At 44.9% G+C, this 15901-nt stretch overlaps 1 protein-coding gene and 1 long non-coding RNA gene across 9 annotated transcripts in view; one reads left to right on the top strand and one right to left on the bottom strand.

The window, feature by feature from the left end:
• Positions 1–8375, bottom strand: part of LOC105678312 (protein groucho) — a 121117-nt gene extending 112742 nt beyond the window's left edge. The window contains exon 1 of one of the 8 annotated variants that reach the window (XM_067357916.1): positions 8353–8375. In XM_067357916.1, coding sequence (XP_067214017.1) covers positions 8353–8360 — 8 coding nt within the window. In that variant the 5' untranslated portion in view covers positions 8361–8375. Of the gene's footprint in view, positions 1–7070; positions 8127–8352 lie in introns of those variants that run through there. The other 7 variants (XM_067357905.1, XM_067357906.1, XM_067357911.1 and 4 more) reach the window with 7 other exon arrangements.
• A 359-nt stretch (positions 8376–8734) lies between these two features.
• Positions 8735–11028, top strand: LOC137000663 (uncharacterized). The gene is made up of 3 exons (XR_010890938.1): positions 8735–9136; positions 9799–9887; positions 10311–11028. It is a non-coding gene; the product is annotated as an uncharacterized lncRNA (long non-coding RNA).
• Positions 11029–15901: the final 4873 nt, after the last annotated feature.

Genomic DNA, 15901 nt, shown 5'->3' on the forward strand with positions numbered 1-15901 from the left:
GAGATAAGATTCCGGTTCGAAAGTTGGAAACTCGTCTGAATTCGCGGTACAGATTACACACCTCCCGCGGCCCGGACGCATTTAACAAACATCGAAGAAAGTTAGCCGGGCGCGGGACGGGAAAGGAATGGGAAGAGAAGGGCGGGAAAGAGAGAAGGAGGGAAAAAGAGAAAAAGAGAGAGAGAAAGAGAGAGAGAGAGAGGGAGAGCGAGAGAAGCGTCCGGCAAGCCCCTAATTTCCATCGTGCCCGATTCATTACCGGGTGCGCGCGAGGAGGAGAAAAGAGGATAGGGGGTAAGGACGGTGGCGCGGCGACGCATTATTACGAGGCCGAATTACCTAATTTCGCTGGTCGTTACGTTGTTTCGACGAGCCCGGAGCCCCACGGGTCCGGAAGGGAAAGAAGGGCTGGCGGGAGAGCGGATGAGGGGACAGGGATGCGGGACAAGCGGGGAGAGGCGTAGAGACCCTCACGGTGGCGGGTCCTTCTGGCACCGAGCTTCGCGTTAAACCACCCCATTTGAGCGTTTTCCACCCCGACGACCTTACCGTCGGGGTGGCCCGAGCGTGACCCCCTCTTCGGCGCGCTTCTCGGCGTTCGAAGCGAACAGTCCACGTGGACTGCCGCGCCAACCGCGTGCGCCGTTCGCCCGACTTGTCCAATCGATCCTCCCGGTTCTTAAGCAACGTACCCCTCTTTCCGCGCAGCACGCTGCCGCTTTTAAAAACAGCCAATGGCGTCGCGACCTGGACCAATCGGCGCGCCGCTTCGGCACGGCAGCGTCGCGCGGCGGCGCACGACGTACGCTCGTTCAGTCCACGTGGACTCGAACCGAGAGAGCAAAACTATTGACCACCCACGCCAAGCCTCGTTCTCCCTTGCTCTCGGTCTTTCTCTTTTTTAACCCAGCCTGTGTGTGTGTGTGTGTGTGTGTGTGTGTATGTGTGTGTCCGGTATCTCTCGGGGGACCGGAAAAACAAAACTCGAGAGGAGAGAAAGGAGAGTACGTAGGGGTATGCCTACTCGTCGAGGCTCTCCTCGGCTGAGCTTTTTTCGCTCGCTCGCTCGCTCGACGGGGGCGAATGGACCAGACGGAGGAGAGTCTTTCCAGACTTCTGTCCTCTCCCTGCGGGCTGCGCTATTATGGCCTAACAAAGTCCGGGTGGCTCTCTCATTCTTGCGCTCGCTCCCTCGCAGTCTAACTTATGTTACAACGATATTGGCGGCTGCCTCGCCGGGGTATCCTGTTCTATCACTTCCAAGACGCTTTTTAACAACGCGAGCGTGTTTACGAACCGCAATCTCCCCCGATAAATTTAGATTTCGTCGGTTCTGTATTCTCTCAATCGCGACGTTCGATCGTCTTCTCTCTAATCAGCTGGCGGAGCGATCCGATAATTACTGAAAGCGCCGTGGTGAGTACAGAAACTCGACTTTGTACTCGGCTGACTTAACGCAGTCATTAATCATGCACGAGGACGACGATACGGCCCCGCTCGACCGCAGCAATTATTTCCCATTTTTCTTCGCGCTGAGTCGATCCCGCCATTAGTCGCGCGTTAGTTCAGCATTCTGAAAACTCATCGTCGTCGTTACGAAACAATCGTCGGCTTACGGCGGCGCCGATAAGCCGAGCGCGGTAACGCACCGGTAATCGTCTCGTGCCATGGCCCACCGACGGAGTCGGCTGTTAAGCCTCGCCTCGTATTCCAAAGATCCGCGTTACGATTTTAACAACGAGAAAACACCGGCGGAACGATCGCAAATGCAACCCGACGCGTCGACTATCGTTATCAAACAATAGATATACCGCCGTTCATGTTCGCGTTGGTGCGTCGTAAAAATGTATTTTTTTCCTCTTTCTCTCTTTTTTTTTTTTTTTTTTTTTTTTTTTTTTTTCATAATGCAACGCAATATTTTACTCGTTATCGCGCGCCGTTACGCTATCGGCCGCAGTGGCTCGGACATCTTCGTTTCGCAATTTCCCCTGTGTCATCCTAATCGCGGAATCGTGCGTTCGATTTGACCGAATCATGGTCGTAATTAACATCAGTCCGCTAGAGAAGGCAATCGAATAAAGCAGAACGGCGGCAAAACTATCGCGATCGCTCGCGTCTCTTTCGACGCGCGCGATTCCCTTCCGCTGCTACAGGCTCCGTTGCGCTTGTGCGCGCGAAGAGAGGCAGCGACGATATTAAAGGGATCTCGACGAGGCCGAACGTTTCCCGCACCGAAGAACCGCGAACAACTTGTTTCTCTCCCCGTCTATCTCTCTGTTCATCTCTCGGCGTGCTAGAGCTTTCTCCCTCGCGCTCAATTTCCTTTCCTGCTTTTCCGCGCGCCGTTGAACGAGACGGTACGAGAGAGAAAGAAAGAGAGAGAGAGAGAGAGAGAGAGAGAGAGAGAAACAAGAAGGAGCGAACGGGAGGATAGATAGGACGGAAGAGGGAGCGAGATGAGGAAGGTGGAAGAGGGAGAGAACGACTCGAGGCCACTGAAACCAGCTGCATACCCGGCCATTAGAACTCCGCACGGTAGTGAAAATTTACTGTCGTAACCCAGTCCTAATGCACTGCGCGCACAGCTCTCGGTAACGCCGCCGCTCCGTTGCAGTTATGGACGTTCTGTTAGCGGTGCCGGCTGCGCGCCCGTGTACGTGCGACTTGCATGTATACGCGAGCGAGCGCACTAAGTCGCTTGACTGTGTGGCCCGTAGGTAGGTAGGTAGGTAGGTAGGTATCTACCGCTCTCCGGTACTCGAGTAGTTGTACCAAGAGCAGCGGTGTCATGCAGCAATGTTATCTGCCACCCCGCCTGACGAGAGCCGGGGAGAGAAACAGGAAGCGAGAGAGCAGAGCGCGAGAAGAGAAGGACGAGAGTGCCCATGTGCCTCGCGGTAATGGCTTATATCCAGGGCTGTAGCGACTCACGGTGAACTTCTCCGCGAAAATGCATTTATTTTATTTCTTTCTTTTTTTAGACAGGTCAACAGTCAGCTTAGTTATATAAAGTAATTTAAAGTCGCCGGATATTTTCGGTTCGAGTTCTTTATAGAATTTAAGATCGATATTTTTCTAACGAAAATATCAAGAGTCAATCGTTAAATAGCTTGTTAATTGAATCATTCGATAATAATGGAGTTGAGAAAAATTCTAATACTGTTGCTCTATATGCGGGATATAACGCGGCCAAGTCTGAAGACAGGTGGTCGAGTGCGGAAACTTTTTTACGCGCGGTCCTGATTTCCATCTTTCCATTCCGAGTGTTTGCTCGGAGAAAATTGCGAGCGGTATAGCGGTGATACAGATCGTATTGTTACGTGTGCGAACGTGTGTATTACGGCGGGTAAACACCAGACGATGTAGGAAACTTTAGCACAGACCGCGAAAGATGGAGCGTCATTGTAGCACTGATTGCGAGCAAAAGCAGCTGCATCTGTGAGATCCGCTTATATCGTCGATAAAACGCATCGTCGCATTTTTTTAATAATTATTATTAAATGCACGGGATATTTCGGCGACGCGAGACATTTATATTTCAAGCCCGGCGAATTTCCGTAGATGAGATCGCAACGGTTCATCGAATTTTTGCCCGTGCGCACTCGCGCCGTGTGGCTGTGGCCGTATTTTTCGTTACTTTTTTCATCCCCCGAAATTCCATTTCGCAGCAAATGATCTTTTACACCTCCCGCACGTCGCGCCTGTCGTTACCGACGGCCCTGGGTGTGTACCGCGCCGCACACCGGCAACCTCACATGGTGGATGCAGCCGCAGCAGCGGCCGCAGCCGCAGCCGCAGCCGCGAAGCTGGCGGTTATTAGCGTCCGCCAGCAAAGTTGGCTGACCGGTTGACCGTCGAATCGTCCCAGTAGTGGCTGCTGGCCACTGCTGCTGCTGCTGCTGCTGCTGCTGCTGCTGCAGTCCCCTCTCGGCTACGCCGCTAGTTACACGGATACTACCATCGCAGCCGCTAACGCTGCCGCTACTACTACTACTCCTCCACCATCATCGTCGTCTCTCACCACCGCCGGCAACAGTCTCGCTAAACTCGAAATGGCCAACTGTCTCGTCCCTACGGCGACATTCAACGCGATCCCGCACATCCTATTGCGCCTCTCCGCCTCTATCTCTTACGTCCTATCGCACCGAACTTTCGCGGCTTAAAACCGACATGAGAAGAAAATGTTGAGCTTTGCGGAATGCCCTGGATACGCTATATTACTAGAAAATTTCTTGAATTATACCAGGCATTTGAATCTAGAACGCGTTTTTCAATGGAACTTTTTTAATCATTCAGATATATTGCTCTGAAAAATATCTTTAGTAATTTTAAATACTAATTGTACATTAAATTTCAATTAATAATCGCTATTTGGAAAATAGGTACACTTGACTCTAATTGCTTTTCATTTCTTACTAAATTATTCCAAGCACGTATTATTACACCTCACATTCTTTTTCTTATCGTGTTTTGTTCATGATGTTGTATTAGGTTTTGCGCTTGGGGAGACTCGGTCCCAAGATGCCAATAAACCACTCCCTCGCTCAGTCAGAGAGAGTCTCCTGCTCCACTCACGTCGATCGTAATACCGCGGAAGGTACGTACGTACGTTCGTGGTATCGCAATGAGGCCGGGATCGGAGTTAAGTCGTCGTTAAGCGCGGACATCGGCTATCATGATTATCATATCGCCTGCCTATTTGCGTTGTTATCGAATTCGCGAATGGATGGATGATCACGACAGTCCAAGTGTAATGTGCCGATTTAATGCAATGCTGCCATATGTATTTCTGCTTAAGAAAATAGAACACGTTACCGCAACGTAAGATAATCATGATATTCGATACTCGAGGTTGAATACAATTTACTTTTCAATTTTTAGCACAATCGATTCACCGATTCAACTATCAGCAATTGTCAACGAAGAAGACGTTCGAGATTAAATCGCATATTTAGTTTTAATATTATTAATGATTTTCGATACTGTTAGTAACAATTTTGAATTTTTGCATTAAGAAAACTAAGCAAAAGCAATGTGAATAATTTATTTTTCAATTATTAAATAAATCAAGCTTAAATTCTCCAACTTTAATTCTAAGTTCTAATCTAAATTCTAATTATAATATAACAATTTAGTAAATTTAATTAATTACATTATTTAAAAAATGTAATTATTTAATTTTTTTTTTAATTACGAAAGTATTCAGTTATTAAGTAATTTCGTATCTCAAACTTTTACGTTGTGTTTCACCTTCCGATACACAGTACACTAATCGCACGTGTTACGAACACGTGCACGCATGCGGCCGGCGATTCACTCGGGGCACTCCCTCGGCACTCCCTCGAGAACGAGACGAGGGAACGAAACAATCCGTAAACAAGCCACTACACGAGGCTCGTGGATGTATCGCTTCGGCGATTAGATTCAAGAAACGGTAGTAAGTCGTACAGATCAAACACGATAGCGCATCTCGCGAGGCGGCATCTCTTGAGCTCAATGATGGCGAAGCGACGAAACTAGGGGTCTTAATTAAATGCTGTTTATACACGGCGGGGAATATCATACAAGTATCTTCGCTAAAATCGCTAAAAACTGTGCCACAACTGAGAGAAAATTGCTAAAGATTTAAAATTTTTTGCTTTTGGAATATCGCGTATGAGCAAAGAACGGAAGGAAAGCGTGTATGTAAGAGTCCGCGGGACGTTAGGCAACGATAAATTGCGGTGGATAAACGCGATATACCATCTCGAGACGTTTCCGCGGGGATATGGGAAAAAGAAAAGCGGTAAACGCGAGCGTGGAACGGATAAAGAAAAATAGAGAACAAGGAGACGAACAAGCTGGACAAGAATAAGAGAGAAAGAGGGAGGGAGGGAAAGAGGGAAGAAGACAGAGAGAGAGAAGAATCCCGGTCCCGCTGCATTTGTTGCTGGGATGATGTTCCTCCTTTTATCCTCCAGGCGCGAGATATCTCTCTTTATCCGGATTAAGAGGCGAAAAAGGTCAAGACTTCGAGATTAATAATTTGTCCGAAAGCAACGATCATCTCACTGGCTGGTTTTTCCTACGGACGGCGCCTGTTCTTCCATCTAATTCTAAATGCCTTTCTCCCCCCTCATCTGAGCGAACCCTCTCTTGTCACCGATGTTAAAAATCACTAATCGGCCGATAGATAGAAGAGTAACGAAGAGAGAAAAGGATCCACGAAAAATACGACAGGTCGTAACAGATAAATGATATATGTATATTGATAAGACGATTAGACGTATCGCTCTTAGTAAGATGGGCTCGCTTTTAAACAATATATTCTATCCATTTTAGGGTTCTCGAAATACCTCGCTTTTTTCAGAAATAAAAAAGCTTTGATACCTACAGCCAAATATTTACGTAGTTCACCCAAAATAATCAAACAAGACTTGGCTATTTTTATTTTATTTTTGATAATATATTAGCGTATAAATAGAAGAATTATCTGTTGTCACTTAATGTTTCAATTTTTTTCTTCTGATTTAATTTATTTATTACTTTACTTCTTTTGTAACTAATTTGATTATTCTCAGAAATATTCCGAGGATTGGAATAAACTTTCGTCTCAATCGTATAATAAAATCGTAGGAAATATCGTGCGCACTTTACAAAATGTTTACAAAATGACAAATACATTAACTCGCCGTTCATAAAAAAAAACGTCCCTACTGCAAAGATTTTTAAATATACTCGTTAAAAAATCCATTTAATAGTTTGCAAGAAAATTAGAAATTTTATAATCACAGTTATAAATAAAAAATATTATAAGATAATTATATTCTAAATTTACTGTTTAATATAATTAATAAAAAGCATAATTTTTACAAAAAAAAATTGATCTCTATTTTCGTTTAAATAAATTAAGTCTTCTTTAACAGAATAATAAAGTCAATGTAACTAGTATAAAAATATTTTCTTGATATTTAATTCACAAAAAATTCAAATATTAACTATATTTTGATCGCTCAACGATAAGCAGTAGGGACGCAAAATCAAAATATATGAAAAAAAATATTTGTCATATAATAATAAAATTTACTTACCAGCTAATATCCTTTGTCGGTTCCGCCATTGCAAACCATTGGTTCCACCGTTGCAATTCATTGATTCCGATGTTGCTTCAAACAACACTTATGTAGCACTAATTATCACTTACGATCACTTATGTCCAGTCAGTCCGACACAAGCGAGTTTTACAAGCGCGATGCACTATTAATGCGAAATACGACACTCCCGATGCGCGATTACACATGAGATGTACTCTCGACCGCATAAATAATGCGAGACACGACGATCGTCTACAACTTTGTTCGACACTCCCGAGATACGTTAACCGCCTGTTACTTCATTCAACACTCACGACACTTTCGAAATACGATTAAAAAGTTCGAAAAAGACAGGAGTAACTTCATACCGATGCTCCAGATTTGGCGCGTCATGTCCGACATAATGGAACAAACCCAACGAATTTTACGAACGTCGAAACGCAAAGTTATAGTGACGTTACGCGTTAATTAACACTCTACAACGATTGCCCATCGCTGGATTCGACACTCATGACATTTGTCGCACTCGGATATTACTTCGAGTGAAGTAAACTACGCGCGAAACGCGGACCGATATTCATTCGCGTCTAATACCGTCGCCATTATCTAGTGAACTGCTTAGACACTGCTGTGAAGTGCGTCTCATGAAAAGGTCGCGCGAGTCAAGTTTAAAATTTGTCAGACAACTAACTTATAAATTATGACGTAGATCAAAAGATGGAAGCACCTTCGCACCAGCATTAGGTTTTCGATGAGTCATCCAATAGGAAACGCGACTAATTTTACAAATATCGAAAATCTGGTCATTGCGACCATATATGCGCGTTAACTAACGCTCTACAGCGATTGTTCGTCGTTGAATTCGATACTCACGACAGTTGCATTCGGAATTCACTTTCGAGTGAGGAAGAACACGCGCGAAACGCGGAACGATATTTACTCGCGTCCAGTACCCCCGCCATTACCTAGTGAACTACTAGACGAGACTACGAAATGAATCTCGCGACGTTACGTTTATCACGTGATCGATCACGTCATTCAATCACCAAAAATACATCATGAATTATTACATTGCCAAGCTGTGCACCTATTAATTGTTATCTATTCATCTCTCTCAGAATACATAAATAAATAACGTAAAACATCGTATATTTACGCCGGCAATTTATTTTTAAGAGATGAAGTAAGAGATACAAAGAGAATTATACACGACTTATTAATACGTATAAATATTATATATATTATTCATTATTAATAAATAAGAAAATTGCGTTCTTACTTGTACATTAAACACCCCAAAAATGAACGTGCAGTACTTCATAATGCTCGTAAAAATCGAAAGCACGTAGTTAAATCTGACATAAATGCCAATACTGCTAATTAATTATTGATAATTATTACACTACGACAATGATTCCTTGTTATTCGGCTTGACACTCCTCTTTATATTGTTAATTATTCGTTGCATTATATCTCGCAGCACAAAGTAACGGTCCTTACACGTAAAAAAATTTAGTTGTAACTGTAAGGCGTAAGCAAATCGACCAATCACAGTGAGCATTACAGCAGTAAACAAATCGACAGCAGTAATAATGCTTACTGCTGTAATGCTCACTGTGATTGGTCGATTTGTTTATTGCTGTAATGCTCACTGTGATTGGTCGATTTGCTTACGGTTACAACTAAACTTTTTTACGTGTAATGATCTTAAAGAACGCGATATTCTTCGCATTATACTATTCACATAAGTCAAATTACATAGATTAATTTTATACTCTTATAAGTAAGGCGACCGCGCATAAAGCTAACACAGAATTACTCAGTACGAGCAAAAATTTCGAGAAACACCAAATGCTTTATGCATTACCTTCCTCTGGCTCAGAAGTGTCGCGAGATAAACAAGACGAACGTCGCAACCAAAACTAACGTCGCGTAAACAAAACAGTACGTGAGTTGGGTGGCGACTTTTCTAGAAGCAGCGCGTTAAAAAACTCTATTCTAACGTTCGACATATACACAACATACATGAGCGTCGCTGCAGAGATATTATCATAAAAACGAAGGTAAGAAATATATTATACGTACATTTATATTTTGCGTACGATACTCTAGTTTTCGCTTGCAAATACACTTCGAATATGCCGATATGCTCTGAAATAATATTGATCGTATCGCGTTGTCTACTTGACTGAATATATACAAAATAAGTTTTAATATGTCATGTACGTGGTAATTTACGTAATAGCCGAATAGTGGACAAAAACGTCACAATATTGAAAGATAAAATTCGCAAGAATAATTTTATTATTTTTATCTTACATAATGCAGTTTTTCTAGTAACGATTAATATAATGAAACCAAAAAGTATTTTTATCCAATTTATGTTATATATTATTCATATTACATACATATACATATACATTTGATCATTGTTCTTTATCTATATTATAAATTTTGTATTTCTGATATAAATTATATGAAATTTTAATTAGTTATGTCCGTCAATATTTACGAATTATATTTTTTTCGTATTCTAGATTCATATCTTGATTACTGTATTTAGAACGCGTATCTTCAAGTCAATAATAGGATTACCGCTATTTTGTCCGTTCCTAACTTTTAGAAATATATTTCACGAACATTTTTTGATAATGAAAAGTCAGTAAATTGATTGAATAAAAACCATTTATTAACCAAACACAGTTATAAATTTTAAATTTATAAGGTTGCAGTTCTGAAAATTTGAGCCTAATAATGTGATCGTGTATGCAGTCTTAATAGTTTGTTGATCAATGGCGAAAGTGTTGGACGCGGGTAAGCATCATTCTGCGTATCGCATTCGTTTTTTTCACGTTCGAAATAAATTCCGAGTGAAAACAAATATTGTATATGTGCATCCAATGACGGATGATTATCGCAAAGTATTAATTGTATATATTATTGTGTACGGTCCTAATCTCTTTCTCTCTCCTCTGACCTGTTCATAAAATCAATCGCGCTCGTAGTGTCATGTCGGACGTGACTTGCCGAATCTAAAGTGTCGGTATGAAGTAAAGACCCTATAGGTCTGTTCTTTATAGCTGAACTGGCTGCACTAGGTCAGTTATAGAGAACAGACCTTTTTAATAATAGATTTCTGGTAATATAAGATCGCTATAGATTAGAATGCAATAGTATATATTTCTGTTTCTCTAGCAGGGTTTTGGGAGAAATCTTATGTCGCGATTCTGATTACAGGGTCTCTAGTATGAAGTTGCCTTCATCTTTCGCATTTTTCAAACGTGTCTCGAGAGTGACGGAAGTGTCGAGTGAAGTTACGGACGATTACCATATTTCGCACCATTTTTATTCGTCGATTGTATATCACGCGTATACTCGTGCATCGGGAGCGTTGTATTCCGTTTTGAAAGGGCATCGCGCTTACAAAACTGCTGCGAAAGTGCTGTATGGATTGACTGGTCGTATCGTGAGTGATAATTAGTGCCGTATAAGTGTGTGTGTTCATGGAGGAATGGGATGCAATGGCGGAACTACACAACGGATAGCAACGGCGGGACATCAGGTGGTGAGTAAATGAGTAAATGATTAGTGCTTGTGCGATTTTACAAGAACAGGTTGCGGCGTGAGAACTGAAAGCCGGTTGCGAGTAAATAAACGCCACCGCGTTAGCGTTCGCGTATGGTGGGGAGCGATACCTACCGCGAGTTTACGTAAATCGTAATCACATTATTGTGTATCGTAATCGCATTAGTTTTCCGAGGCGGGGGCGCGATTAAACTCAACAGGAAATAACGATATACGGGCAAGAGGCTAGGGGATGTGGGTAGAAAATATTTAACCATTTCAATTTTCAGTGATCAGAGTACAATAATATTAATGTTTTATTATAATATTATCCATCGTTTTTGCCGTTACATAACCCTTCATAATATTCAATATTTCCAGAATTATTATCGATGTTTTACATCTGCATTACCACACGAATGCAACATATTCGTGAAAAATAATTTTGATAATTTTTGCCGAAATTGGAATCTCGATAGAGAAACTGAACGCCGCAGCGTAAATTGCAAAATATTCTTTAATACGCGTCCGATCCAAGCTCTCGTTTCGCCTCTAACGTTTCCCATATCGGAGCGTAGTCGGATGGAATTTTTGGAATCGCATCGGCATGCCGTCCTGCCGTGCTCGCCGAGCCACGAAAACCGAAAACCGCAGGCTAACGACGGTACATCCGAGAATTTTGTAGCGGCGGCGTCGTCGTCGGCGGCCACGGCACCCTCTTCCTCCTCCGCCTCCTTCTTCCCGGCGGTGCTTTCTCACCTGCCTACAAGCGAGAGTACACGACGGTGCCCTTAAACCGGAGGCATTGTATATGTACGCAACGTGTATTCACGGCTCGCTCGGCGGGACAAAAGAGATCCTACATCTTTGCGTGGCTCGGCATCGACTGGCTCGGGCAGACGCGGAGGAGTGCCTCGGTGTTGGTGGCTTCAACGCGGTTAGTAGTGGTGCGCTCGGACGCGTGTGTTCGTCGTGGCCGAGACGCGATTGGTCCGAACTGCGCGCAGATTGGCTGACTCGCCTCGACGACAGCACGGAGTCGAGTCCACGTGGACTCGTATATACACAGCTGAGACCGCGGACGGCTGTTCTCGGGTATCTTCTATCGCTTTCTCTCTCTCGCTCTCCCTTTTCTCGTTCTCTTTCCTCCTGGTCCTTATCCTCTCCTGCACATCGCGGCCGGGGATTTATCCTTTCCTTGCCTCTCGATTCCCCAATTCCACTTACTCCGTCTCTCGCTCGCTCGTTCGTTCGAAAGCAGTCTCTCAGCGGCGTAGCACAGCGAGAGAGATCCCTCGGACGAGATATGAATTCACGTTCCTCCTTTTATATTCCACGCTCGCCTGCCCTCCATTTTGCTTGCTCGAGCCCCTTGTCTACCTCGCCGATCTGCGACTACCGTATGTGTCGGCCGCACGGCTATCTCACTGGTTCCACTCTCTCTTTCTCTCTCTCTCTCTCTTTCTCACCCGCTCTTTCCGCCTGTATCCGCATGATCATGCTGTTCCGACGTCGTCGTCCGCTTTCCTTTTCCTTCTCTTTTCTCCTCTTCGTCTTGGCCGCCGTTGTCGTCGGTCGCCGTCGACGACGAACGTTTGCACGATGCGGTTAGTCGCTCGCGAAAAGTACGATACGGAAGAGGAGAGCAATCTCGGAAGACGGAACGCGTGTCGCGTCGCCTCGCGTTCGCGTCGCGGCGAGAGAAACGCAAAGAAGCCGATCCTCAAATATTCAACAACTCGCATATGTACACACGCGTGCAACGCGACGCGACGACGACTGGTAGCTATCGTTGCGGTTTGTTAGGCACGGTTCCCGCTGTCGTTCTAGAGGGTTACGCGATGTATGCACGCGCATACGTACGTCCTGCATCGGTCGTACACATGTAAGCACACATGTGCCGTCGGCTGTCGATTGTATACGTAGTATTTGATGTACTTTACATACCGTATTTAGGACACACGATTGAGATAAAGACGCCAATTCGAGAGATGAAATGGCTCGTTTGAATTAGAAAGTCTCGAGTAGCTTGCTGCGATATTCAACCTTAACTTTAATTGGAATTCTTCAAATATATAATTAGTATATCTGCGTCTCGTGTGATTGATGGTATACTGACACGTAAATTAAATATTATAATTCTAATAATGATTCACAATATCTTAGAGCGTAATTAAATATTGTAGCACTAATAATGATTCACAACGTTCTACAATGCAATTAAATGTTGTAATAATGATAGCTGGAAGTCGTAGTGTTGCGGTATCGAAGCCGTTGCTTTGGAGCTCGCTTCCACTCGCAATTAGAAAATCAGAATCGTTCGACTCACGCAAACGCGCACTCTTCAATCATCTGCTGCGTACTACGTGTCAGCACATAAATGCGAACCCATGTCACTCTAAGGCTTGTAAATATGACATCAGCTCTTGCGAGCAAATGCTAGTATTTCCTGTTTCACAGCTTAATGTTCCCTTCGTGACAATTAGTCTAAATGACTGTATACATACTCGGTTTGCTTTTACTCGTCATAATTGTCCGCGCACAATGTGTGCGTTCTTAGAAGGCTCGCCCTGGCAGGATAGTAAAGAGGCTTTCAGTAAAGAAGCTTTTAATACTACTAGTATCCGTGTGTATCCGCATGAGCAACGATTGGATCGGTTAACGACTGAGCGTTCGGGAAAGCCAATCTCTGTTCGAGGAAAAGGGAACGCGCCGATGGAGATAGCCGAAAAATTCGAAGGATTTCAATTATGCCGGACCGATCGGCCGGCGCGGTCGCTCCCGCTTCAATTTCAAACACGAAGGCGACGGCTCTTTCTCCCTCAAAATACCGGTGAATCGTTAAAAGCGCAGGGCTCTATTGGCCTCGCTCGTAATATTTCGCTGGTCTACAAATAGTCGCTACTTATGTTGGTCGCGCGAGAGAATAAGCCTTTCGAGAAGTTCGTGTAGCCGGCTTGCTCGCTCTACAAACCAGTGCGAGATGATCCGACTTTATGCGTTTCCGGTCGGATATACCGAGTACTCTAGACTTACCTTGGACATCGTTTATCCGGGGATTTTCCGACCGATTTGTATTTTCTTTCAAAGGTCGGGACATATTGTGGAAACGGTTGAGAACGAGAGACTTTTGAGAAAAACAGAAGTGAGAACAGGTAGTGAAACTTTTTTCTCACTTGACACGAGGTAAGTTTTATTTGAGAAACTTTGATAGGTGTATAATTCCCGGATCGGTTACAAAGATATACAACATGGAAGATTAACGATCTGACAATGAGACTAATAGCCCTCCTCGCGCTTCCACTAATGAAAAAAACCGAGAGTCGGAATTCCGAGAAAAGAATAGATGAAGGCCAGGCTCTGGCTACGTCCGGGACACTGTGTTCCATACGTACGAGTTTGTACGAACGAACGAATGATAGAAGGGTGATCGTTCACGAAAGCGTGGCTAGTGCAACGACACGCATCGGCTTGCGAGTGCAGAGCGACGTTATCGCCGGTTGCACACACCATGTGGCTGCGGTATGGTGGTTAGGGGCGGTTAGGGCAGTGCGCCGCAAGGGTGGTCAAGCCGCAAACGAGACCACCGTCCTAGCTATCTGCTATCTGGATAACCGCCATCGCCGCCGCCACCCTCTCTCACCCTCTCCTCTGCAGTCCTCCCCCTTTCATCCTCCACCCATCCCCTCCCCTTTCACTATCATCGTTTCCACCTCCGAGCGGCACATGCGACGACAGGTAGTCCGCAATGTCGTTATTACCGCCACCGTTTGCTTATCGCGCTAATTCTGAAGTCGAGCGTTAATTGCGCGAGCGAGCGATCGCGAGACGAGACGGCGGCTTAATGAGCCGCCGCGACCGCGTTCCGTCGCACCGATGTGTCCAATGCGAATCCGATGACGAAATTCCTCGTTTGACGAACGATGAACGACATATGTCGCGCCGCATCTTCGTTTGCGTTTTGATTTGGCGGGGCACTCCCGCGTTTATGCGAGAAAAGAGACGAAGAGAGGATCGACGAAGAGGAGAACGAACGCGTTCGGAATAACGGGATGAAGTGTGTGAACAGAGAGAGAGAGAGAGGGGGAGAAAGGCATGTTGGCGCGTTTATTAGTGTCCAATTGTGACGAAGAGGAGAGGAGAGGTGTGGGATAGTGCGAAAGCGAGCGCGTGAACTCGCTCATTTGCGTGCCTGTTAATTTGCCACGTTGTGTGCGCGCCGCGTCGTACCGTGCCGCAGAGAGTTGCCACCGACGCGACGGACAGAGGGAAAATTAGCTCTTTGTGTATGAGTGCCACCAACTGTTGGATCGCGTACTAGCTAGGCGGGTGCCGGCGACGACGACGACGACGATGAGGATGCGGATAATCATCGTTACCTTTGGTACGCGCGAATCACAACTCGATTTCAGCGCGGTCCTCTCTAAAGCGAAAGCTTTCGTACGAAGATAAATAAAACAGGATATTCAAAAAAAAAAAAAAAAAATAAAAAAAAAATAGAGAAATAGGAGGATTATACAATTGATTGTTTTTCGTATATTGTTATTATAAGCTTTTGTTTTACAAGCTGTCGGCATTTGCAACGCGACACGATAAGTTTACGCACGCGAATAATCCGGCACGAATAAACTGCGGTAATACGCTTCGCGCGTACGCGCCGTTGCTCGTCGTCGAATTAACCGTAATAACCGACGCATTTAGCCGCGATATACAAATCTCGCGGCTCCAATAGTCGCCGCCACCGCCACCGTCTCCACCACCGACCCCCGTCGTCACACCTCCTCCCTCTTCGCCCTCTTTCTGCGTCATCCCTGCGTCCCGTAGTCGCGCGCGCGCGCATGCCGCATATCATTACCATGCAAATACGCACGGCAAAGCCCGCGTAAAACCACTCTCTCACTCTCCCGTCATCATCGTCTCACCCTTTCGTCCCCTCGTCTATTCGGGCACTACGGCCAACCCTCCCTTTCCTCCTCACCATTCGGCCGTCACCCGGTCACATATGCAAAACGTGCCACTATTATAATAACATTACGCCGATGAACCTTCCATTGAACGCGCGCATGCATGGCCTCGCTAATTATACACCGGGTGGCGCGATTCGCATGGATTTGCGAGGCGATACAATCGTTTCGCCCGGTTATCGCTGCGTGTATTTTTCTCCTCCCTCTCTCTCTCTTTCATTTTTTGATTTTTTTTTTGTTTTTCTATACCCGTATATATACCCGAATGCCGCGCGCGAGAGGTCGAGTTCGCTCCGATTT

This window comes from Linepithema humile, chromosome 6, assembly GCF_040581485.1.
Source record: "Linepithema humile isolate Giens D197 chromosome 6, Lhum_UNIL_v1.0, whole genome shotgun sequence".
Lineage (NCBI taxonomy): Eukaryota > Metazoa > Arthropoda > Insecta > Hymenoptera > Formicidae > Linepithema > Linepithema humile.